Source organism: Podarcis tiliguerta (assembly GCF_965153285.1).
Source record: "Podarcis tiliguerta genome assembly, chromosome: 2".
Classification (NCBI taxonomy): domain Eukaryota; kingdom Metazoa; phylum Chordata; class Lepidosauria; order Squamata; family Lacertidae; genus Podarcis; species Podarcis tiliguerta.
The window spans coordinates 65,965,038-65,991,952 of record NC_139535.1 but is presented as its reverse complement, the minus strand read 5'-3'; the positions used below and the strand labels follow the sequence as shown (position 1 = coordinate 65,991,952).

The 26,915-nt window shown below is 41.2% G+C and overlaps 1 protein-coding gene across 5 annotated transcripts in view; it reads left to right on the top strand.

Annotated features, from left to right (window-relative positions):
- The window catches only part of JADE2 (jade family PHD finger 2), a 147,445-nt gene extending 124,021 nt beyond the window's left edge, over positions 1–23,424 (top strand). For all 5 annotated transcript variants that reach the window (XM_083428812.1, XM_083428811.1, XM_083428815.1 and 2 more), the window contains exons 10-12: positions 6,986–7,103; positions 16,061–16,189; positions 17,617–23,424. In XM_083428812.1, the coding sequence (XP_083284938.1) occupies positions 6,986–7,103; positions 16,061–16,189; positions 17,617–18,512 (1,143 nt within the window). In that variant the 3' untranslated portion in view covers positions 18,513–23,424. The remainder of the gene's footprint in view (positions 1–6,985; positions 7,104–16,060; positions 16,190–17,616) is intronic.
- The last annotated feature ends 3,491 nt before the right edge of the window (positions 23,425–26,915 follow it).

Here is a 26,915-nt window from a genome sequence, read left to right as displayed (position 1 = left end):
GGAGGTGTCATACCTTATAGTATTTAAGGCTTGTTCCTGTGAGCAGATTGATTATTGTGTTATTATTGAGGATTAGCTGTCCATGTAGGAACTACTTAATCCTGTGAGTGCTTAACCAAACTTTTAGCCTGATCCTACCTATGTTTATTCACAACTCAGTCCCACTGAGTTCGGTAGGCTTTCCTCCCAAAGAAGCATGCATATGATTATATCCCTAAAAAGTAATTGTGCAGTAGGAGCCAAACCCAGGAGCTGTGTATTATTGAGGCATTGTATTGAATCCAGGATTCGGGCTACTGCACTCACGCAGGACCTTTGTTGCTTTGGCAATGGGAGAGCACAGTCAGAGCTGCCGTGAATAAAATTATAAATAAAACTTGCAATTATATCCTCATAAGATGATTGTTTTTAGATTTGGTGCACAATATGCATTTTACCAATCTACTCAAACCCTTTTAAAACCTTAATAAGCATGTATCAGTAAAGCCAAGTCCTCTGCTTTTGCATATTTAGTTCCCTTTGAACTGTTACAGCACACATTCGTTTCAGGAGGGTGGTGTTCTTTTTCTGGCTAATTAGGACTTATTGAGGAATTAGTCATATTTTCAATTCACTTTTGATTGCTTTTACTTCCAAACTGACATCATATTTTGTATTCATGTTACTCCAGGAAGCCTTTATTAAAAAAGAAAGAAAGAAAGAAAGAAAGAAAGAAACAAAACCACCCATTCACAGATGTGACAATTTTAAAGTATTCCACTGTCCTGTTTCTTTGATTATTTTGCCCCTCACATGATTGACCTTGATAGACCAAAACTGACGCAGGTGGTGCTGTGGGTTAAACCACAGAGCCTAGGACTTCCCAATCAGAAGGTAGGCGGTTTGAATCGCCACAACGGGGTGAGCTCCTGTTGCTCAGTCCCAGCTCCTGCCAACCTAGCAGTTTGAAAGCACGTCAAAGTGCAAGTAGATAAATAGGTACCACTCTGGCGGGAAGGTAAACGCCGTTTCCGTGCGTTGCTCTGGTTTGCCAGAAGCAGCTTAGTCATGCTGGCCACATGACCCGGAAGCTGTACGCTGGCTCCCTCGGCCAATAAAGCGAGATGAGTGCCGCAACCCCAGAGTCGGTCACAACTGGATCTAATGGTCAGGGGTCCCTTTACCTTTTTTATGCGCTACTCCAGTCTAGATTCCATTGTGTCTTAGGGTGGTAAAAAGCCCCCATGCAAAGCCATGTGTGCTTTGTCAGAAAAAGGGCACCTGCATGTTTCACTGGGTCAGTTTTTGCTTGCAAAACTGCATGGGCATTTTTTTACCTGGATATGTTAATATAGATAGGGACAACAAAGCACCTCAGTGGCAAAAAAATAAAAATAAAAAATCAATAGATTCCAGGGGTTTTTTCCCCCCACCAAACACCTTTCAGAAGCATAAAGAACCATAAATTGTAATACCTTAAATTTTGGGACATCAGTTACTATTGTGCAGGTGACAGTCTCCTAGAAGGATTACGTTGTAGGTCTACTCTGACATAAACACTGCAGTGAAAATGCACCCAGTCTGGATGCAATTTTCTTAACTGCACCCAGAGAGAAGAATAATTGTTTGAGTGCAGGGTTTGTCCTCCTTAATTACATAAGGAACAGGCCCTTGCTTTTATTTGTCTTGCTGGTTATTTACAATTAAGATCCAGGAAGCTCACTGCCCAAAGTCTCACTCACATTAATTCATCAGTGAAGACAGAAGAAACCCAGATAATTGGGCAAGTGTAAATTCATGGTGTTTCTGTCTCCATAAAGCTTTCAAAAAAAGCTTCTGACAAGCAAAGAACTCTGTTTACTATTTTGGTTCCAGCTAGCAGAGATTAATGGTGAGGGGCAGATCAAATGTGATGTTAGAGATACACAGGCTCCTAAATACTTGCACTGTTTTGTAAAAGCTTTCCAAAGGGATGCATAGTCATGGATATCCAAGGCTTACTAAAGAGATAGATATTCATCTCCCCCACCAAAAAGCGAGGGGGAAGAATGAAAAATGTTATGTGAATATCATTCTATGTCTGTATAAATTACTGGAAATATTGTTGAGGACATTGTGCATTGAGCACTCCAATAAGAATTTACTTTTCCTCCCTACATTCACGCCATCTCACAGTTTTTCTTCAGAAATACAATGCTATTATGAGGGGGATTTGTTTATTTATACACACATAGCCTAATCCAGTCAATTGGCCTACAAACATGGAATCAAGCTTCCACATGCACAGTCCCTAGTTGGAAGAAGATTCATAAACACAAGTAGATGTAAACAACAACAACAACTGTATTTATACCCCAGCCATCTGGCTGGGTTTCCTCAGCCACTCTGGGCAGCTCCCAACAGAATATTATATTAAAAACCATGATAAAACATTAAAAACTTCCCTAATCAGGGCTGTCTACAGATGTCTTCTAAAAGTCAGATAGTTGTTTATTTCCTTGACATCTGATGGGACAGCATTCCACAGGACGGGTGCTACTACCGAAAAGGCCCTCTGCCTGGTTAGATGCATTTGTGATCCATCTATTAGGGCTGCACACACATAGCTTTTGGGAACTCTCTTTTTTCTGGAGTGGGTGGGGAGGAGCTGAATTTAGTCATTTTTCCTACCTTGGACACTGTTCCTCTTGTGCAAATACTTTGCTGAATTCAACACCCACCCATCCATTTTCTTTACTTGCTTGGAGATCGCTTCAGGACTTTTTAATGTAAATCTATATACAAATTTAATGAGCTAAACATCATGCAAGACACAGAGTTTGTGCTTAAATTGGTTCAGAACTTCTTTTTGGTTTTGCTTATTTTGGGTCCCCCCCCCAAGTGCCTGTTATACACACTGATGAAATAGCACCGTTTCTTATTAATTTGATGCAGGTAGGAGTTGGCAGGGATTCTGAAGTAGGGGTCTCCAGAGAGATTTTTTGTTATGTGAATAAAGCTTTATTTTCATACCAGCTGTTGTTATTGTTCATGGGCATGAGTGTAACAGCATTGCACGGGGCTTTAATGAATCAGAATTTGGCCCCGTTAGTATATGAATGAACCAGGGCAGCCTTAGGTCAGAAGAGGATGGGTATATTTAGATGCCTGTAAAGTCTATATTTACTTCACACTGTGCCTCTGACTGTGTGTGACAGGGTGGCTTAAATCATCAATGAAGTCCTGTTAGAGATTAGCAACAGGCTTTTCATGCCCCTGTACTGATTTGGAAAAGCAAATGTTAAAAATCAGGAGCTCTTCTGCTTGAAGACTGATCTTGAACTTCAGGGGTCAGGGGTCGAGGTCTCGGACCCCTGCAGTTGCCTCAGCATGATAATGTGTCAGGAAGTAATTTGACACTTGAACAGCTCTTTTTGGTCTCCTTGATCTGTGTCTGGGCTTTGCTCTCTCCTGAACAGCTATGCTGTCGAAACAGGATAGCCAACTGGTACAAGGTTTTCTTTTACCACTGACATTCCCTCTGCATACAGTATTTATGCTGAATGGAGCTTTTCTCTGAGGGGGATTTCTTGCAACTGGGTCATCAGTCACTGGTGAAATGACAGCAGCTCTCCTGAAGGAAGCAAGACAGAAGTGACCTTTGGGTGACTGGGTTTGTTTTAGAAGCACAGTCATTTGCTGTACACCTGCCAGAGAGAAAGGTGTTACTGTTTTGTGTGGGGGTTTTTTATTTTTTATTTTTAAAAAGAAGCATTTGGAAAATTCTGTGGCAGATTGCTGTCCGTGGGGACAAACAAAGCCAGTAGTATTAAACCACATCCCCTGTCTTAGCACTATGAAGAGTTGTGGTTTTTTGCCACTCCTTGTAAACCACAATCTGCAGCCAAAGTTTGTTAGTGTACCGATCATGGTTTGTTGGAGTGAAACAAACCGTAATCCCTGGTTCGGATATAACACTAAGCCAGAGTTTCCTCTGCATGCTAGCAGGGAGCCAATAAATAGTCCAGAAAGATGCACTCATGGTGAACCATTAACTGGTGTTTACCATGCCATGCAAAGTGGGCCACTCTATCATTTTGACATTTGTAGATCAATCCTGCTCCTCAAGGCTCCAGCAGGGTCTGCCATCTGAGTCTTTGCTGTATAATTCTCTTCCACTATACAGAGCTCTTACTAGCAACACAGGACCTTTAAACGTAATGAGAGAAAAACTTGCTGCAGTTCTACTGCAGAATTCCATAAAAGTACTATTTTATATAGACACATCCTGAACCAAGCTGTATAATTAAAACAGTACATTTTAATTATATTAAATGTATCCTACAGATGTTGTGATTTTAAAGTTCATTCCCGTTACAAGAGCCATGCTCAAACAAAATAATGCATTGTACCAATAGCTCAATCTTTGTTGGAAGGAAGGACAGCTGGGCTGCCTCTGGTCGCTGAAGCACACTAGTTGCCTGCTTGAGAGCGGTTGTACCATAGTGGCTGGATTTTGAGCTTGGACGTAGATGCAGAAGACCCAAAGTCCAATCCTTTCTTATCTTTGACATTCATTTAGTGGCCTTGGCCAAGTCACTATGTCTTAGTCCTGCCTGGCTGACATTGTCATATGAGAGTTGTTGTATGAGAAGGATAAAATGAGACAATTTCATCTCTTCCAGCCTAGAACTTTGTTGTGCCCTGCAAGTGTAGGGTAGAAAATTTTATTTAGAAGAAGCAGAGACTTATTTGTCAATAATTATTAAAAGATTCAAGACACAACAGAGGTTTTCTTACCCCAGTCTATGACTCATTAATATTTGCTAGTCATTGCAATTACACAACCGTCAACACTTGTAGTAAGTACTGACAAACATGCCCTAAAGTTCACTCTTATGCCAGGCTATGTGAGGTTTAGATTGAGTGGCAATGTCACTCCACTCGGCTCTGCTGACTGATTTGACTAGCCACCAAACATGTGCACAGGAGGACCACTGGTCGTATTGCTTCCAGCAGAAAGCCCCACAGCAGGGTTTCATTGGATCTCGAGGTGGATCATAGCTGTCTGCTTCAGGCCCAGTCCGGAACCAGTTGCTGTTTCAGGCTGCAGCAGGCGTGGGAATTGGGCTTGATCAACCTGCCCACCCTCCTCTCTGCTGTGACTGCCATGAGTGATTAGACTTCACATGCAGTGATGGCTCCACAGTTCTGCAAAGCCCTGTCAAGGGGGCGGAAGAGTTGGCACTGCAGCCTTACTTACAACTAACATTAACTGCATTGGGGTGTTGGCGTTTCCTAAAATTGTCTTCTAATGCAGAGCAGACGTGTTAGCTGCAAACATTTCCCAAAGGCTTCAATATCGTGGGCAGGACTTTTTTTTCAGCTGGAACTCAGTTCTGGAACCTCTCAGGTGGGCACCATTGCCATTATAAGAGAACAAGGGAGGTATTCATGGTGAATGCTACCTCTTTTTCTAGAAAAAAAGCGCTGATCTTGGGTAACAAAACATCAGCCTTAACTAACAGAGACATAGGTAGCTTACCGCATTTTACTTCCTCTTTAAAAGAAGTTACTTTGCCTCTCCCAAGCACCAGCCATGGTCTATATATTATAAGAGTTTGTAAGCTTCCTTAAAGTTTCAAAAACATGCAAAGAAGCAGTTAAATATTCCTTAAAGGCAACCTAAAATTAACAAGGACCCAGAAGAAATAATATTTCCTTTGTTTTTCTTCATGGAAGTTCTCCTGATTCAGAAAAAAGGGTCTTGAGAAAGTGAATTGTTTAACTCAATTTAAAGGCAAGATCTAGGGAGACTCCCCCACCCCAAGAACCAGCCATGTGTAAACTGGAATGTGCAGGTTAAGATTTATTTATTTTTTAGTAGTTTGGAAACTGTAGGATTTAATTCAAGCCATCTTATTTTAATTATCTTAGCTAATATGCTTTGATTTTGGTTTTATTTTCTTGAAAATGTTTAAAGAACTATTTTTGAAATGATTAGTTCTGTTCATTCCTTGATCCCTTGGATATTTACACCACTGTCTCTTCTCTGTTTCCTTCATGAAGTTCTCTGACACAGTCCTCATCATTTCAGTGGGGTTTGCATAGCTCCCCAGTGACTGTTGCCCCTTGTATCTAAAATGGGGACAGTGATGTACTGCCAAATGTTACTATGAGAAAAAATGAGAAGTGGATTGCAAAATACTTTTTACGTTAAAGGCATAAGTTCTGCCTGCACTTAAGGTATAAGAAAGTACAGGGACTTATTTGAGAGATGTACTGCTGCAAGTTTTCCAACAGGGTGCACATTTGCACATTTCACCTTCCCTCATTCTTTCACCATAGTTCTTGCTCTCATAACCAGAAGAACCCACACTTCATGCCACGTGTAGTCCTCTCTCCTGCCCTCCACAGATCAACTCCATTCCCGGATTAAGACTGGACAAAATATTTGTGGCATCTTCTGTTTGCAAACAATTGCTGCATGAAAAGGTAGATAAGCTACCCCCCAAGCCTATTACATGAATTAGATGCCAGACGGCCTCTGCTGATGGTCAAAGGCAGCTTATAACAGCCTTTGCCTTGAGCCCAGGTATAGAAAACCTGCCACTCTCCAGATATGGCTAGACCCCAACTTCCTCATCCCCAGCCAATTTGGCCAATGGTTGGGGATGGTGGGTATTTCACCAACATCTGGAGGACCACAGGTTACCCATTCCTGCTTTAGGTTATTGTCAGTTATTCATAGGTATCTGGATGATAACTGATCCAAGAGGGTGATGTTTCTTTTATTGGTAGTTTTTTGCCCGCAGTATTTGCATTATTCAAACTGCCTCCAGAGTGTACAAGAATGCAGGCATGAAAGATGGAGAAACAAAGTGTGCCATGGAAAGATTTGATCATGATAAACAAGAGGGCAAGGATAAGCAGAGAAATGGGGTGGCATTTTAAGTAGCTGAGATGCCCGTGGATTTTTGTCAGAATTCACTACTAAAGTAGAAACCGGGCTTTTTCTGTTTTGCAGGTTAGGAATCTCTGTTACATGGTGACAAGGCGAGAGAAAATGAAGCACTCCATTTGCAAACTCCAGGAACAGATCTTCCACCTTCAGATGAAACTTATTGAGAAGGACCTTTACCCAGGTATATGTTCCTTCTGGGGCCCAAAAAGCCTACTGTCAACATAATGATTATTGCTGATGTGTTTGCTGACATTTTAAAGTGCTATACAGTGGTGCCCCGCAAGACGAATGCCTCGCAAGACGGAAAACCCGCAAGACGAAAGGGTTTTCCGTTTGCAGAGGCGCTTCACAAGACAAATTTCCCTATGGGCTTGCTTTGCAAGACGAAAATTGACGAAAATTTTTGAGTTTTTTCCCCGCTCCAAAACCCCTTTTTCTGAAGCGCTAAGCTGCTAAAAGCATTTTAGCAGCAAAACCGCTAATCCCTTAAGCCTTAAAAAGCCGTTTTTAGCCTTTAAACTGTCAATAGCACTAATAGCGCTAATCCGCTAATGGGCTTGCTTCGCAAGACGAAAAAACCGCAAGACGAAAAGACTCGCGGAACGGATTCTTTTCGTCTTGCGAGGCACCACTGTATTTATTTATTTTTGGTAATGGGTATGTATGTGTTCCTGTAAAGATGCATTAATTCAAGAGTTTAATTTCTAAATATAAACTGCAGGGGCTCAACTTTGTTGGATGTCATACTCACTCCTTCTTACACTCCCTCAAGCCAAGCCAGTTTAAATAAGGAATGGTCAGAGATTTTTTTTTTAAAAAACCCACTTAATATTACTATGTAAAGTCATAACATGACTTATAAAAGCTTTTGTTTTTGTTTTTTTTGTTGTTGTTATAAAGCAAACTACCACCTGACCATTGCAGAGAATTAATTATTATTCATTTGTAATGCCAAGCCATGAAAATCTGAAATGGTACTACAGTTAATTGGTTTGCCATTAGCTACCCAGGGCCTAGCTTACTTAGACAGTAGAAGCTGTAGCTGTTTAAAAGGTAACCCAGTGTGTCATCACCCAGCTATTAATGGGGATAAGCAACAAGGTTCCTTCTGAACACATATGAAATCATCTTAACATAGTTAGCAAGACATCAGGGCAAATCCTTTAATTTCCTGATTTGCAGAAGAGCCTGATATCGCAGCTCCTGCTGACCCTGTGCAAACAAGCCATATGTCACATCTAAGGTGGAAATCCTAACTGCATTAGTTAATTTCTGTTTAATCAACCTGACCTGTTATGAAATCCTATTGCAGAAGCATGCTGTTTGCTTCCCACCTTCTTTGGATTATTATTGCTCATCTTGGCCCCCAAGGCTCTAGACTTTAGTGTTTTTAGTGGCAGCATCTGGTTCACTAGCATGGTTTGCCAGCAGTTACACTGGCTTGCTGGCAACTGCCTCTGACTCTATTAAGGATCAAAGGTTGAACTGCTGGCAGCTGATCTTTTTGCTCCTCTTTGCTCTTAGCTTTATCTGCAAATTAAGTTGTGGCTATCCGTTAATAAGGAGAGCCTTAAGATGCATGCAACCATCGGAAGATGTTAAAAATAAGCTCCTTTGAAAAGGCGCACACCCAGCCAAAAAGCACATAGTTGTTGAGTCCATATCTTGTAAATTAAAAATTAAAAAAAAATCCCCTTTTGCAACAAGAGCACAGAACCCAAAACTCAAAGCTATGTAACATTTTCTCCAGAAGGAGCATCTGGCTGTCTGGCAGAGTTTCCAGTCAGTTGTTGTGCTTGTGGCTTTGGAGCCTCCTCAGAAGCCATCACGTGGTCAGGGTTTCTTTAGGACTGTCTGGACCACATTCTCTTTTGCTGAAAGCTTTCTTCTCAAGTTCAATTTTGAGGGTCTGAGGAATGTGTTACCTGAGAAATGTGCGGTTCCACGTTTGTTTGACCATGATGCAAACTTTCTTTGTGCGCAGAAGATAAGATCCCATAACTACATTTATGGCAACCCAAGCAGAGGCAGACAAAAGCTTCAGAAAACTCGCCACATCAGGGACACCAGTGTAGGGCCCTCCAAATCCTATTTTACACGTCCCATCAGTCCCTGCTAACTTGACCAGTGGTCAGGGATGATGGGAGTTGTAGTTAAACAACATCTGTTAGAATAGACTCCTGTTGTGAATGGATCACTCTGTTTTTACCTTGTATACATTTGGGATTGTCATAGAAATGTCACAAATCTCCTGCTGTATACTTGTGTTTTGAGGCATGGTGTTTACTGCTTTTGCAGTATTCATGCATTGCTCGCTGCCAACTGGGGATCGTTGTTTATGCATCTAGTGGGCTCTGGTCCAGAAATGTTTATGCCAAAAGTAATATGTTAAACTGCAGTTCTTACCCTGGCTGCTGCCTGGCAGGACTTAACAGAGCAGTGGGGCCACAGTAGGATGTGCAGCCCTCTAGGTGGGTGGGGACATCCAAATGACTGATGCTGTGATCATGCCCAGATCGGCATCCAGTAGGTCTGGGCTAGCTCAGCCCTGGAACACAGGCAGAAGGGGAAACTTCCTGCTGCCGGAGGCCATCAGGGCTGGCACAGGGACATCCAGGACAGCACAAAGGGGGTTTGGATCACAGTATTTTGTCAGCTGCTGTGTAGTGCTCTTTTCTCTATAAAAAGAGAGAGTTAACAAAGGAAAGAAGTCTAAACTCAGCCATAATTTCTTCAATATCTTAAGTTTTCTTACTGAAAGGAAACAACCACGATATAACAAAGTGTTAGGGAAGTTCCAGAATTTCCAGTGGGTTTAAGGTCACCTAATTCTGTGCCGGATTCTGGATTCTGGAAGATGTGTTTTCCCTTTTTTTAATGGCATGACTCATCCTATTGCTGCAACAGTCTGTGGGGATCACACATTTCCTAGACTTCATTTGCTAGGGTTACTTCCTCATTGGCTAATATTTCACTTCAACGTGTTTGTGCAGATTTGCAGATTAGGTTGGGAGTCAGGTGTCAAACAGGAGCCTGCATAGCAGAAAAGGGAAGTTATATTTATGCTTAATTATTTCCAGATTGAGGGGGGTTGCAATAATTGGGGCACATTACTTAACAGCAGCTTTTCACTCAATTAATGGAAATAAACAGGAAAATAGAGATAGCAGTGGAATTAGGACCACTTTGGAAATTCTGTGTCCAAACAATATTGCCATTAGCCGAACTATTAAGAGGGGTGGAGGGTGGGGGGAGAACAGAAAGGTGAACGTGGTAGGGATGTCGTGAAAACCTTCAGTGCATCAAGAATTGATGCTTATCCCCAGCAGCAAGTTACACAGTGACTAAGGGAACAAAATTCATTTCAGGCTGAATAATTTAGAGTCCTTCTTTGTGAACATTCTATGGCGCGTATATGTTCAAAATAGTGCTTTGCCCCGCTTGCTTGCTTGCTTTTTTGCAGACCTTGAATTTTCCGTAACTAGTAGCAAAGCAGCCAGCATTCTAGAAAACATGTGAATTTGCAGCAATAATTTATTTATTTTAGTAGCTCTGTTTGAATACGCTAATAAACTCTTGTGAAGATAGCAGTCATCATGGCACAACTAATCAATATAACCTACCTACAAGAATATTCAAATATTATCTTGGAATTTCAATTCCTATACAGTGGTACCTCGGGTTAAGTACTTAATTCGTTCCAGAGGTCCGTTCTTAACCTGAAACTGTTCTTAACCTGAAGCACCACTTTAGCTAATGGGGCCTTCTGCTGCCGCTGCGCCCCCGGAGCACGATTTCTGTTCTCATCCTGAAGCAAAGTTCTTAACCCGAGGTATTATTTCTGGGTTAGCGGAGTCTGTAACCTGAAGCGTATGTAACCTGCAGCGTATGTAACCCAAGGTACCACTGTATTACATGCAAAATGCCATAATAAATACAAATGATGACTGGTATCCAGAGTGAGTCATGGGTACTTCTGCACAATCATGGGTGGTTTTTTTCTTTCTTTCAGCCTCTTTCCACCTTTGGGCATAGCTGTCAACTTTTCCCTTTTCTTGCGAGGAATCCTATTCAGATAACGGAATATCCCTTTAAAAAAGGGAAAGGTTGACAGCTATGCCTTTGGGAGAGCACTAAGGTTGAGGAGTTTCCACCAGAAACAGTGAGATAAAAATACCATGTGGATGCATAGAACTTGTGCAATACATTTATAGTTGTGAACCACTTAAAAGCCATTTTGGCATATAAGCAATATTTAAACTAATAAACAATTGGAGGAATCCAACATAGCACTGAGCAGGTCACTCAATCAGCATACGTATTTCTCAAGTTTCACCCTCACAAGTTGTGGTGATAGCCATTTACTTGAGTTTCAAAAAGGATTGACAAACTGATTTAAGAATTGGTCTATCAATGGTTAATGATAGCCGAAAGAGCCTTGTGGACCTCCAGCTGTTGTTGGACAACAGAGAGTCCTTATCCTGTCTGTGACTCCTTCCCTACTCACCCCTGTCTTTGCTGCAGAATTTGGATCGGAGCTTTTTGTTTGTGTTCCTTACACAGAGTATATATAGGCCGGCATGTAATCAGACTTCAGATAAGGGAACTGTTGTTTATATAGGGTGATAATGGTAACCTTGAGAATTCAGTTGAACTATATTATCCATGAGCCACATTTGGATTAGAAGTGTGTTAATATTGCATGTATGCTTGGGAAAGACTGTCCCCACCTGCTAATCTAGCGGTTGTTCCTGCCAAAATAAGCTGTCAAGGAGAATATTGCAGCTACCATTTGATTCACATGGCAGCTTCCATGCCGGTTTTGTAATTAGCCAGGATGTTTTGGTGCAGGTGTTTTGTTTCAGTCGCCTACTCCAAATGGTTCACATTTGCCAGTTTAGATTTTTATTTTATTTTTTACAGGAGCTGAACTGATTGGAGCTGAGTTGTCTTTTCTGTTTCAGTTGTAGTTGAGATTTGACTGCTAGCCTCAGGTGATGCAGACTTCCACAAAAGAGCTAGTGAGATTGAGAGAGACTTGAGACTGAAGAAGCTCTTTCCGGCTTCCTGTTAAGTGAAGTGGAGCTTTGCCAGTGACAAATGCGGAAATGGGATCAAGCCACAAATATCAGTTCTGTGATTTAAGGAGAAATTGCAGCTTCACTAGAAAAAGCAATCTCAGCCATGAACACAATCATAAGGCAGCATCTTTGTTTACTGCTCTCTATGATTGTAAGCCTTTAGGCAGAGCCTCTCCCCCACCTCCAGCTGCGTATAGCACCTAATTATTTTTCCTGTTTTAAAAATAGTTATAACAAGAATACATGGGCCTCATGCTTATCTCCCCATTTATACAAATCAAACCTCTATTTAAGTGAAATAGGAATAGGTTTTTGTTTTTCCGAGACTGATATGCAGATCATTCACATACATGCCACTCTGCTTTGGCAGTCACTAGCTAGACCTGCGATAATCATTTTCACACATACTTTCTACTTACAATGTGTTTGGATAAATAATCACTCTTGCCCTGGGAGTTTAATTTTGGCACATCATTCTGTAATCCCAGTGGTCACAGAGGCTATTAAGTAACCCCAAGAAATGCATGAGAGTTGCATTTCACTCTTTTGATCTGTAGCCCAGAAGCCTTTACTTCCAAAACAAATCTGTTTTCTTGGAAATGTGCTTAAAGTGGCCTTTCGTGCTGTCACTTGTGGTCACTTTGGAAGCTTGGCTTGTGAAAGATGAAGTTATGGAAATTCTTGTAGCTTGTCCTATATATCACAGTGTAGGTTGTATATTCATGTGATACTCCAATCGGCAACTATATAAGGGCTATTAATGGCGCAGGTTATGGCCCATGATAATCGGGTTTGCGGTTGCCACTAGCCAGGCCACCCTGCCAGCCCCTCCTCCACTTTGCAAGCAGGAAAAAAAATGCATTATCTGTAGCTGCTGAAGGAGTAGTTAAATAGATGCAACTTTTCTCCTTCAAGGTTTCTGACTAATGTATTACCTCTCAGCACCCCTAAGAACAGCCAGGCAAGTTTCATGGAAGGAATAATATCTTACCTGGCCTCTCTCTATCTTTTAGCAAGTAGAAACCATAGCTGGGGTGCGGGGCGGGGGAGAGAGATAACCACCTGGACCAGGAGCATGCTGCTGAGAGTTGGGGGGAGATAGCCCCCCCCCCCCGTTTTCATTTCTCTTGAAGCTGTTTATTTGTATGGTAAAGGAGGACTTGTGTTTATGCAGCCTGTAAATGTATTCTCCCCCCCCCCCCCATTGGGCAAATACTAATTTGCAGGAAGAGATTGGGAAAATATATCATGGGGCAATGGGAGACTTAACTCTGTTCCCCAGCCCAATTGTCTCAGTCTGTATCACACCTCCCTCCCCAGATGCTCTTTTCCAAAATTTAAAGAGATGGCAGAGCCAATTGTGCAACTTCCTTGTCTCATCTAGTTTCGCCCCCAGATATAGAAAAATACCAAATCGCCACTCTAAGGAGGATGGGCACAAAGTTTTGGTATTGACTTCTTCAGAGCTTTGGTCCAGGAACTGGCACTTGCAGGTTTCTCTTTAACCCACTTCTGGTTTCCAGAGCAGGAAATGGTTGAGATGAGCAATAGGCTGCCAGCAGCTTCTATGAAGCGGGCGCCCTGGTAGGAGGCAGTGGGCTGGAAGATGAAGTGCTATAGGCCATATGTTGCTCACTGTACTTCACATAATATATTTATGTCTGTACCAATTCCTGGGTGCAAGGGATGGAGGAGGTTTGCTTTTTTATGATTATGAGTCAATTAGACAAAAGATGAAATCACTTCCTCAGCAAGTAGTTACTCTGTGAGTTATAGCCCTGCCAAATTGGCATTGTTTGGAATCGAAAGCCTGCATGGAGCTGGTAGCCCTTGGAAATTGGCTGAATATCCTCAACTCCTGTTGCATTTAATTGGGCACAAGGATCAGTGTTGTGGATAATTCGTTATTACTGTTACTATCCTTGCACGGAACGACATGCTTTCTGAACAAAATGCACTGTTGAGATTGACCCAAGATGTCTTTGTCCTCTGTTGTCTTTTCCTTCTGGAGGGAGAAAGTTCTTCCTCATCCATCATTAGCCCAGTGCAAGTTATTAATTAATGTATGCCACAGAGGTTAATGAGCAACATCTTGGTGAAGCACATTTGGCACACTTCACTTTTGGAGACGGCCCTCGTAAAGTTAAGCTTGCTTTTTTATTTTGCCACTGATGAATAATCATTTAGGCATTGCCTCTTGAAGTGGGAAGGGGCTGCCCGTTTAAAAGTGGGCGTTTTCTATTTATCTCCCGTGAACTGAAAAACAACCCCCCTAGCTGTCAGACTTTGAAATGCAGCTGTTGTTCCTTTTGACAGACTTCCTTTTCAGAAAGGCTAACATTCATATTGCTGTTTGGAAGCATTGCAGCATCTAAACAAAAGCCAGATACTTTTATTTGTTAAGTCAAGTGAAAAATGGGTCTGCCCTTCTCCAGTTAGCTGGCAGGAATTGAGCAAACATCAATGTTGCTTTTCTTTCTTCCTGGAAGTCAGTTCAGTACTTGTGAGGGCTGGGTGCGGGGAGGGAAGTATTTGATTGGCATGCCTGGAAACATAAATTCTCCACATCAGTGGGTTTATTAAGTGACTACCAAGGACAGCCTAATTAGTTTAAGCCAGCAGTTCTTGAACACCACCACCATTTGTATTCTTCCTCTTAACACCAGACCGTTCTGCATTATTGGAAATAGGTTCATAATAGTACGGCCTATTGATGTGTACCATGGTAGCTGCTGTGTTTCTCTCTCAACCACCAGCCAGCATGTAGAGGCAATTCTCTTGCATTAAGCAAGTAATCTAACCATGAGCTGTCTATTTATCTCACATAACATCAAAACGGGTAGAAGCCTACTAAAACACAGGGTGTTAGCACTCCCATAACACTACTACAACAAGCTGTCCACCACAAGCAGAATCAAGTGTGCAAATTCATTTTTCATGTGGCATCCTAATACGGTCCTAGGTGTAAACATAAGAAGAGCTTGCTGGATCAGACCAGTGGTCCATCAAGTCCAGCAATCTGTTCTCACAGGGGCCAACCAGATTCCTATGGAAAGCCGTAATCAGGACCTGAGCACACAAGAGCTCTTCTCTCTTCTGCAGCCTCCAGCAGAAGGAGCTCTAGGCAGGACCTCACTGAGAATGCCCAGCATCCCAAGGAATAAGTAAAAAGCTTGGAGAAGTTCCTTTGCTGGAAAAAAGTAATATTTTAACAAAAGTCCCTTGTTATTTTAGTATGAATCAGCCAAGGGAAATAAATCCTGGGGATTGTTCAGATTGTTTTGTATAAATTAAATGTTGGAGCAGGATTCAATTTAGTTTGTTGTATTTGTGGAATGAGGTCAACTCACACAATGGGACATTTTCCCACCACTATCCCGGCAGCCCAGCCCCTAAATCTGCTCTGTGGGGAGGGAACCCAGAAGAAGTTTAGGTGGTACACAGGGGAAGGGGGAAGGCCCATTACACAAATGGAACTTGTTGTATTTGCATGCAGCCATTGGGCTGTTTTGAATGGAATTGAAGTTAAGCAAAGTGTTGTAAAAGATAAAGAACCAGTTGATTATGTCCTCCAATAGCTGGAATGCTCTGCTGTCCCAAACTTTCTAGAGATGTGCAAAACTGGTACCATAAAAGTGGATTGTGAATCACAGCCTAATAGTCTGATTTACGAAGAGAGGTACTTGACTTTAAAAGATACTGGTTTTAATCCAAGGAGTCTTACTTATTTCAGTGGTTCACATTGAGTTAAATCTTATGTATTCAAATAAACCCGTGTGCCAGTGACCCCATTCGTGTGTCTCAAAACAAAAAAAGTCTTAGACTATGTGACATAGAATTGCAGCCTGTGATGCTTTGCTCATGGGCCACAAGGCAAATTTGCAATGTCCACTTTCCTAAAACAGTGGTAAATGATTTTTCCATATAACTTCACGATCTACTAGCAGCCATCGTAATACTTTGTTACATATTGTTTCTTCTTAGTTCCCTCTGTATTTCCTAAGTGTCTGCTGGTTGTGTTTAGTATTAAAGATTTCTGTTTTTTAAACCCAAACAGAGCAAACTGGAAAGAAAACAAAGGGAAGAAGAAGTGACCCAAAAAGAAAAGGAAGAGATGATAGGAAAAGCAGCCCAGAGAAGAAAGAAAAAAGGAAATCGGGGAATGAGTTGGTGCTGGGGCAGCTGGGTAAGTTTGGCTTCAAAAAAGCAGCTTTAGCACCTGTGGAGAGGTTAAATGCTTTAAAAATGTTGCCCATGGAGCTTATGGGTGGGAAGTTTAATGATTGCCCCATTCAGAAGCTTTTATTCACATGTTAAGTGATCATGTGAACAGGACTGCACTGAATAGCTATGCCCCAGGCGTGTGGGCACTGGCCAGCAAGGTCTCAGAGTATCACATGTGCAGCATGCCCAATGGCAGGGACTGGCAGATGGAGTCTTGAGTCCACACACCCTGGAACTCTGATTGTTATTGGTATTGTAGAACAATTCATACATTAAAGAAGGTTCTACTGTTAGTGAAGTAATCTTCAGTATGACTCCTTTAGCAGGGCTGTTTGTCAAGCCAGTGACTCTGAGGCCCTTAGGTGTTACCGCCTGCTGATCCTAAGATAACTTTTATTGAATTCTGATCTGATGAGGAAGTACTAATGTATTTGTGAACCCCATGTGTTTCGTAAAAAGAGTTGGCTATTTAAATCATAAAGAATCCACTCACTCACTCCGTGGGAGTTCATCCAAGTCTAGGAGTTTCCATCTGTGTAGAGGAGGACTAGGCACTTCTGGAAATCTAAGAAACAGTTGTGGGCACCACAATATACCCATTTCACAGAAGAAAAGCAAGCAGTTCTCAGATACTCCCCCTTAAACAACAAACAAAACAGCCGCCCACACTCCAAAACAAATAAAACAGAAACAGCCAAAAAAGAGAGCGGGGGGGGGGACCCAAACAAGGAAAAGGTCCCCCAACAAACTGACAAAGCACCACCATGTGGGGCCCAGAAGAAATCTGGAGAAAGGAAGGATGCCTTCTGTCCCGCCCAGTGCCACCCATGGTTAAAAGGGGGAAAGTGAACATGTCAAATTGAAAATACTAAGAAATTGGAAGGATGCCATTATGTATGCAGGTGCCGTGTTGGAGACCCTAGGATGTAAAGCTAATGATTCACCTCTTGTTCACTCCTAACTATAGAGTTTCATGTTATTATATCAGGGCTTTGTATCCAGCCATGATAAAATATTTGATGCAAATAGGTGGCCGTGTGATTCACATTCAGGCTTCCCCGGACTGAACAGTCTACTTAGGAGCTGTACTATTACAATCATACGTAATGTAATATTTTGCCTTGGTCTTTCTGAAACTTCTGTCTGCCTAATTACTGACCCAAATTTGTTTGTTTGTTTGTATGTTTGTTTTCGTAGCCACCCTGTACTGTAAAGCCCCATGCTGAGTTACAACAATGTAATATACAATTATAAAAATTAGATTAAAATGTTACAATTATAAACAAATAAAACTGTTCTAATTGGAACAGAAATTACCTTTGTGACGGCGGTTAAATGTTTACTGAATCCTAAGGTGTCCTGTTCTTTTTCTACTCCTTTTTGGTTTAGGTTTGTCCACTTCCTTTCCCATTGATGGGACCTTCTTCAACAGCTGGCTGGCTCAATCTGTACAGATCACCACTGAGAACATGGCAATGAGCGAGTGGTCCTTGAACAATGACCACCATGAAGACACCACCCCAGGCCTTTCTGAGGAACTTCTACAAGACGAAGAGACCTTGCTGAGTTTCATGATGGATCATTCCCTGAAGTCCCCGTTGAAGCACAGTGACACAGCAAAGAAAGCTAGGAGCAAAGTGCGAATGCACACGAAGAAGAAAGTGGCACGGAACGGCTTGAGTACCATCTTTAAGAGACACCAAGAGGACTCACATCACTGGACTAATGTGAGCTCTTTGCCAGATAGCACCACCAAGTCCTCACCCCATGATTTAAGAAACAGCAAAGCAGAGAAAGGTGGGGACAAACTTCAGCCAGAGCGCAAGGTGATGTGCGAAGTGAAAAAGTCGGCTAAGAAGGGCTCTTCACACCCCACAACTCTTCCAAAAGCAAATGATTCACATGCCTCCCAGAGCCTGATAAGTAACCCGAGCAATGAGAAGGAGGAACCACTGAAATATACTCCATCTTCTGATCCCAAACCCCTGGTTAAAGTGCCTGATTTAGTACGTGGTCCGAAAACAGTAGTGAGGTTCAGATTACCAAAAGAAGGCAGAGGGACTCGGAGATCCCAGAGCGAGAAGCCTGCTGAGCTGGTTAATGGACCTTCAGGAAGTGAGAGGTCGAAAGTTATCTTACACCCTTTTGACAATGAGACTGATGGCTACTTCTCAGATGCAGAAATGAGTGACTCTGACACAGAATCTGGTAGTGGCAGAGGGCACCATAGCCAATTAGATTCAGGAAATGAGGATAATTTCAGAATGAGCATTTTGGCATCCTAATACGCCAGATAGACCAATTGTGACAGCTCTGTGAGCCCTAAATCCAGTTACAACTGCCATGTCTAATTTCCACCTGGTATCATAACAGAGGGTTTTGTTTTTCGTTTCGTTTTTGATTTGTATATATAGTTTAAGAAAAAAGAACTGTTGTTTTTCCTCTTCTCTGTTTGACTCCAAGCTTCACTGACTTATATACTGTAACAGTAGCTAGCCTCTCCTAGTCAAAACATGTGTATCATAGTGAAACAAAATGCAAGCATGTGCATTATTAGGGGCTAGTGCTTGCTGGTAGTGAGCAGGACATCCTAGAATTTTAACAAGGAGGCCTGAGATTGCCAGTATCTGTTGTTCATGCAGGGGTGACAGTTTTATGGGCATTATTTAAACCAAGCAAATAGATTTCATGGTCTGCCTGGTATAGCCTCTGTTTAGCAGGCTGCAGAATGGGGGTACTATTGTAGTAGCCAACTATATACACAGAACTTATGGAACAGTAAATTGTGTGTGTGCATGTGTGCGTGTATGCATACATCTGCAGGATTTGTCAGTGTGTGTGTGTGTGTGTGTGCGCACGCGCAACTATGAAGTAAAATAAGCGATTATTTTTTAAAGAAGCACAAGCTTATTTGAAGAAAGCACTTAATGGTTGGAGGAAAGACAACATTGTATTTATGGTCTTTTAAATCCTTGATTTTTCTTTTTTACCTCCAGTTTGATCCAAGTCCATCTAAGGGTTCAGGAACCAAGATTTAGCCCTATCACTCACAACTTATCAGCTGGGCAGCACCATAAACCCTCATCCAAGGGCCTAGGTAGATAAAGAATGACATATCTTTGTTAAAGCTGCTCTGCTTTTAATCAGTATGCATCCTGAGTGACATCCGATATTATTTACTGGTAAAACCTAAACCTTTGGTTGTCTGAAGCAATTCCCCTAATTTGCTCAGGTTGATTAAAGTAGCCTCTTACCAAAACACAATGGAGATAATAGGACGGAAGATGCAACTCCACAAACCTGAGAAAAATATTACTCAAATGTGTTGGGGTTTTGTTTTGTTTTTTTAATCAAATGGCTTCAGTTCCCATAAAAGAGGTCAGTCTACATTTTCAGCATAAATACCCAAATTATGGCTCCTGTTCAGGGAGCAAAACATGTAAACCTCCTCTGTACAATCATTTTACTGTAGACATCGAGAGGCGGTTGAACCTTTTTTCCTTTGCCATTTCTTTTCTTTCTTTAAACACTGTAATGGAATTGATGGTTTTCCTACCCTTTCCGCCCTTGCATTTCATAACTGAAATCCTACTAGGAGGCCGTTGAAAGTGATAGACAGATGTCACCGTTCTAAATATTTCAATACTATTGTGCATAAATTGTGTCTAGTACGCCTTAAGTGTCATTCATAAACTCATATTACCTATGAGTCACACAGGTTTCCCATGTTTGCACTTAATTACACCATTACTTCAGTTTTGGCTTCAAAGGTCATGGTTAAGGTTTGCTACATACTTTCTTGGAGTGACCCCAGTGTGAGCTCAGGGAACAAAAACAAAAAGAAAAGTGAACTTCACTAAAACTTTTTGTTGTTGGTATGTTACTTTAAATGTGTGTATGTGAGCGTGTGCGTATAGATATAGATATATATATACTGGGACACTTCCGCTTGTTAATCCATCACTTTCAAACTGGGGGAGATGAAGACGTTGCAGTTGTTCAGATAAATCAGTTAAATTATTTTATGGATGCCAAAGAATATTTTGAGAATAGCACAGCCAGAAACCGGAAATTTGTCATTTTGGGGAGGGGGGGTGATGAATGAATGAAAGCTGTTTAGCTGCAAAAGGACTAAATCAGTGTTCATGACACAGCTGAGGCATTAGGTTGCAAGCTTGCTGAAGATGATGCTTTTATCATTTGGATCACATCCCACCATTTTGATTTCTGATGCTCTTTGCTCATTGCATTCTGAGCAATGTTGGTTTTATGTTTTCTGATGCCAGACATTGGCTGTCCTTGGTTTTTTGAGAGTCAGTCATTTTACAAGCCTTCCAAAGTCCTTAATATCACTCCAGTTGAGCCACAACTTGGAGAACCTTTATTCTGAAAAGAAACCAAAATCAGGAGCCAAACACACATCAGTGTTTTTGCTGATTTGAGAAGTTATGTTTGCAAAATGATTTTTCAAAAGCACTGACTGAAATGGAACAATTTGGTATTTGCCTAACCCATACGAGTTGGCAAGTAAATTCTGCTCCTTAATTAAGGCTTGGTATGTTCAGATAATGTTAAATACAGTAAATAGGACTTAGTTTTATCTTATCAAGCTTGCTAGGCTTTAGCTACAATATCCTAGTTATGTCATACAAATAATCAATATGCTGCCTTTTAATGGCTCTTGCTTCCGTGTGCTTCAGTTCAACTATAGCTTAAAAAAAAAGAGAAAGAGAGAAACAGAAATCCAGAATTCTCACTGTACACAGCTTTGTTCATCAGCTACTGCATAACCTGCCTGCTCACCAGTACAGGACAGCAAAAGGAACAAACTTTAAAGAACAACCAAACTAAAGCAGCACCTATCGTCTTGATTTGGATTATATGTAGCACTCCGAGACACTCCCATTGTTACTGTGAATAAGAAGTAATAGTGAACCAAAAACAAAAATTAAAAATATATGGGGGGAAAGAAATGCTTTCTCCCATTCTAGCACCTTCAGCCCATTAATGAGACCCTGTACACAAAGTCTCTGAAATGACACCATGGAGTTACACACTAGGAGAAGCCCCACAAAATGGAAGAGAGCCAGGGCTGCCGTTGTTCACAAGGGAAACCAAAGCCCTGTGGAGTCTTGGATCACAGCCTTTCCATGTAATACATCCACGTTTGCAACTAACAGGGAATAACACTGGGTGTATGTGGATTCTGGCCTTTTTGTATGGAGAAAGATGAAAGAAAAAGATGCAGACTACTTTACTGGAAGCCAGGAATATAACATTGTTCCTAACTAGTTGATGACAATGCCCTTCTGTTCACAATGCCCTTCTGGCTTGGATCCAGAAGCGGCTTCTGCAAACAGAAGTATGGGGTGCAGATTCCCCATGCAGCCCCCCCACCTCCCATGATGAAGATTGGGGAGGTAGTATTTTAAGCTGTCACACATGTGAACAGAAGAACACCATTGGATCCACCTGTGTGTTAGAAAATATATTCACTGTATTCAGTGTAGACAAGCATGCAGTAGGAGACGTAACTACTTTTACCTTGTTGCTTTGGCAAAATGTTAGTATTTTTGTATAACTGCTGTGGAATCCCTTGATCTGGATTCTGTAATGTGCTTGGCCTGGCAATAATGCTCCTAGCGTAACTGCAGATGTGGCGGCGGCAGCCAGCGAGTGCCTTGGAACAAGGCATAGTCTCTGGAGTTGTAGAGGAGTCCATGTAAGCTGCCACCTTACAAGCAAAATGCAGTGCTAAGTACACAGAGGTACTCCGTATGGTTAGTCCAGGTTCACCTCTGGCATCAGAGTTTTGGTATATATCTGGCTGGCTACGCTAAAACGTTTGCAGCCAAAAGCATTGCTAATGAAAAGGGGTTTTCTTGCAGTGCAGCTCTGACTTACTTTAAATCATTTCCAGTTCTGATTATTTCATATGGTCTCCAGTAGTGACCATCTAAAGTCTTGTTGACATTTCTGTGCGGTTGACATATCTGCATATTGCTCAAAAATATTTTTAGAAGAACTCCAATCTTCCTTCGCTGTTTTGCACTTGCCTTTTTCTCAACAACAGCAACAACAAAGATTTGCGTAAAGGAAGAAGAAATTGTCCATGGAAAATATTTTTATGAACTGTAAATGTATTTTGAGATGAACAGAGAGCATATATGGTCTATTTTATTAAGCAACGGTCTTTAAGATGATGTGTGAACGGCAAGCATTTGTATTTGCAATGTAAAGGATGAATCTCATTTCCTTTGGAAAAGCAGCTTCATACTTTGGCATTAACATGGTCATAACGATTCTCCTCTTTTGTTCATCAACAAGAATCAAATCTTGCTTTTAAAATATCCGTGTTCAGTCAACTGAATTTCCTAAAGGCAATTTTGTAGCATATTTTGCATCTCTTTGAAGATTTTAACATTTATTATAAAAAATAAAATTAAACTATTATTTGACAGAGCTTTTCCTCAAAACACAATGGAGAATTAGCCATTTCTGCAGGAAGAAAGGAGAAGATTTCAATCCCACCTGGCTCCCCCCCCCCCCAATGAGCTCCTCAAAGTGAGGTTTTTGCAAGCTCTCATAAAAAGACTCCTGTTTCCTGTTACCAGGTAGGTGTGTGAATTTGGTTGTTCTTTAAGGAAACTGTAGTATACTTTGCTCCATTCCACACAGACGCAAAACAGGCCCACTCCATATCAGTTACAGGAAACGATATGAATGTCACAGAAGGTAAAGCCCTTCTGTTTTCTTTGTTTCAAAGAAAGTGATGTGCCATTTGTTAATATAAAAGAGAAATATTGAAAATATATTGAAAAGAGCAATTTTAAATTATTTTTGGCTTATGTTGCGATATTTATTTTCTTGTATTAGAAATTCCTTTGTAGAGAAAAAAATGTATTTTTCATTAATGCAAAAACCTATTTCTCCTTTTGTACATTTTCCATGTTAGTTAATCCTTAAAGCAATATAATGTATCAAAAGTTGTTCTGTGTGAAAGCTGTATTATGCATGCTGTTTGTGTTGCTTTGGAATAGGTCTGTCTGCCATAATTTTCATCATGTTTTGATTCAGCGTATGCTTTAATACACATTGGGACCATGAACCATTTGCTTATAAAAAAAAGAAAAGAAATACCTTTGCATTCTTCAATGTGTTGGCAAATGCAGTCAATAAAGCCGTGTTTTCTGTGTACTTTTGTTTGGCTATTGAGTATTCAACAGGACTAGCTCACCTCCATATCCAAAGGAGTCATCTTTTTCACCTTTCCATAAAATCTCAGTTGCAGTGAGCCTTAAGACTAGTTAGTATCTATGCAATATTAATCAGTTTCTATCAAGATTGAGGGAATAGTTCCTTTTTAATTCCTCAGCAGTAGTACTGTTTTTGCCACAGGACTTTGAAAGTACAAGAAAGCTGCAGAATAGTAAACACTGTAGAAAAGGGATGTATCCCTTCTATTATTATTATTATTATTATTATTATTATTATTATTATTATTATTAGAGCAGGGTCCTTCAAAGCATGCTGCCAGCGTAATCATATGCACCGGATTTACTCCCAAACAAGTGCCCATAGGACTGCAGCATCAGGAGTGTAAATGCCTTAGGCAATCTTAAACAGCCTTACCCGGAGGTAAATCCCATTGAACCCAAAGGTGTACACGGCAGGGACCAGGTGCTATACACCTGAAAAGTAACATTTTATAGGAGTAAGAACAACACACTGAGCTGTGAAGCAGCTGTAACTTTGAGGTTCCATTTCCTCCTAGGGATTTAAATTCTAAGGCAGGCATGGGCAAACTTGGCCCTCCAGAAGTTTTTGGACTACAACTCCCATCATCCCTAACAGGACCAGTGGTCAGGGATGATGGGAATTGTAGTCCCAAAACATCTGGAGGGCCGAGTTTGCCTGTGCCTGGAACTACATCCTGCTTCCCACAGTGACCAAAGTCCACTGGTTGGGCATGAAAGCAGTCTCTTCTACTCCCCAGCCACTGGTCATCTTGACGTGCAAAGTATACACAGGTTTATCTCACTATGTTGTATGTATTCACCTTCCCAGCCAGCATGCAGTATGTAAATATACAAAGAAATAGGGAGGGGGAAGGCAGTCGTTTCAATACATGCTTGTTATTTCTGTGGCTTCCATACATAATGCTTTAACCCCCATTGGTTATGTGTTCCAATCTAGTAACTGAATGAGACAACCACAAAATACAATGCTTATGCTGTAATCCTGCAGGAATGGTTGACTATAATAATAGCGGGAACATATCAACAGTGGAGAAAAGTACAGATAGCCCCCAAAGAGAAGGAAAGACAGACCAAATTATTAAGTATTCCTTTGTAGCTTTATCCCAAGAGAGAATGATTCCACTACTCCCACTGTGTATTTCTGTTGTATCATTGCCTGGTCAACAAGTTTAAGATGACTCCTTCCCATCAAGAATATCTAGATTGTGCCACTAGGCTTTGAATCCCCAGTTTTGTTTAATTGCCTTGGGAGTCACAAAACATTTGGGAACACTCCAATCTACTTAGAAGCAAGTTCACACTAGATATGGCAGGAACATACCCTTGTCATCTGTTAAACTGGAGAAACCTATACTGTCACCAAGGTAAATGGATATACACATTTTGAAGATGCAACCTACCACATTCTTGAAGGAAACATGCATGCAATATTGCATGAAGAAAGCTTGTCAAGAGGACAGTTCTGGAGAAGATCACACACTACAAGGCACTTATAAGACAAGACACACTACACACTTAAAAAACAAAACCAGCAAAATATCAGAAAATAACGAAAGGGCAAAGCTCTTGACATAGTGTTTAATTTTATATCAAAAACTCTGAGGCTTAAAATCACAGTCATTTATAACTGCTGGGTTTACATGTTCTTTTCTATGTAATTTTACATATACATCCCGTAAATGAAAAGTATGATTTTGCATCCACAAACACAATATTCACATGCTGGGTCATTCAAAATAGTAGTAGGTGTATAATGTCTGTAAAGGCAGCTAAACTGAGTATTCTGATCTTTGTTTATGCGAAGGTGGCTCTTAAATCATATGAGCGCTCAACATGAAATTTTACACCGTTATACTTCTTACAGTATTTTAACTTTCTAAATTTGAGGGAAGTGGGAGGATTTTATATATATAAATAAGTTTTCAGCGCCACATTGGTTTTTGCAGTTAACTACTGGTACATGTATCCTAGAATTTGGCATGCAAGTCAGGCCTATAATAAGCCTTAGAGCAGGAAAAAATTCCTGTGGGGAACAATCTGTCCCCTATTAGAATCCCCTCCTCTGGACAGATGCGTGGCCACAACCTGAGACCTACAGGGAAGTCATCACTGCTCTTCCCTTTTCAAGGCCCTCCTGGTTCTAATAGATGGTGGGGTGGGAGGAAGGTGGGGAATATCCTGCATGCCTTCCTTTGCCTCCCTTGGTTCCTGCCTTGCAGGTGGTGTGACACCACATAAACCACTGGTCCCCTCTCCTGAGTCACTCCCCTGGTCTGCTGCCTCCGCCACACACTCTTCAGGGCCTTGCCAGTCCCTGGCCACCCAGTGGGTTCATAGGCAGGATTGGGAGAAAATGGAAGGATTGGGAATGGAGGATTGGGAATAGCACTTTATTTTTCAATGTGGGGAGGGAATGAGATTTTTTAAAAGCTAACATTAGTCCAGTGGCCACTGATACATCTTTGGGTGACAGACAGCAAACAAAATCTAAGATCTATTTAGGAAGAGATTGGAATTGTGCTAGACAGTTTCTACCGCCTTCTGTATGTTTGAAGAAGGTAAAAGACAATTGTTCCCGCTGGCTCATAGCTAGACCAAAGCACGAGTTCAACAGAGGCATTGTTTGTTCATCTTCCAAATGTCTTAACCAGACCAAATATAAACTTTAAAAAAGCAATACACCCCCATCTCCTTTTTCTGAAACTGCACATTAGGACAAATGGAACCAAATCTATTAAAAAGTAACGTTTTGCTAATGTAATACCCAAATGGAAAAGAAACAGCTGAAACATATAAACTGATATCAGCGTTGGTCAGAAGCCAAAGAAAATAACAATAAAGTTGCACTCTCTCATATTGGAGATGAAATATTGGCTACTTTTGCTGTAAACATGAATAATGGCCATAAGACAACCGCCGGACTCATTCGGTGGAGTTTTTTAAAAGTGATAAATGGCCATCTAGTGGCAGTTATGGTTTCCATTCATAACAGAAATGCAGCTTCACCCAAACAAACGGTAATCTTCCAGCCATGTGATTGTTCTCTCAGATCACTAGATGATTACCAGGGTGGGTCTGATTGTGTCAGAATATACGAAATGTTTCCCCCTGTTGTAAACCTTGGCTCTCACTAGATCAACTCCCTGCTTTTATAAGACAATAAGTGGTCTGGGACACATTTGTAATGTTTTTTCGTTCTGGGCCAACTGCCATGTCTATAAGGTATGCAGTAAGGTAACTTCTGAAGAGATGCTGCGGTATGATGACTGCACCACTGCTTTGTTAACCAAAAGAGAACAGTAACTTTATTATGCTGAAATCAGTAGTGCTGGAAGAGCTACGAATGCATCCCAGGGCCTGATTCAAAAACACTCTCACCAAACCTAATGGTAGCAAACAGGCCATGACCACCCATTTTTAAGGATGCTA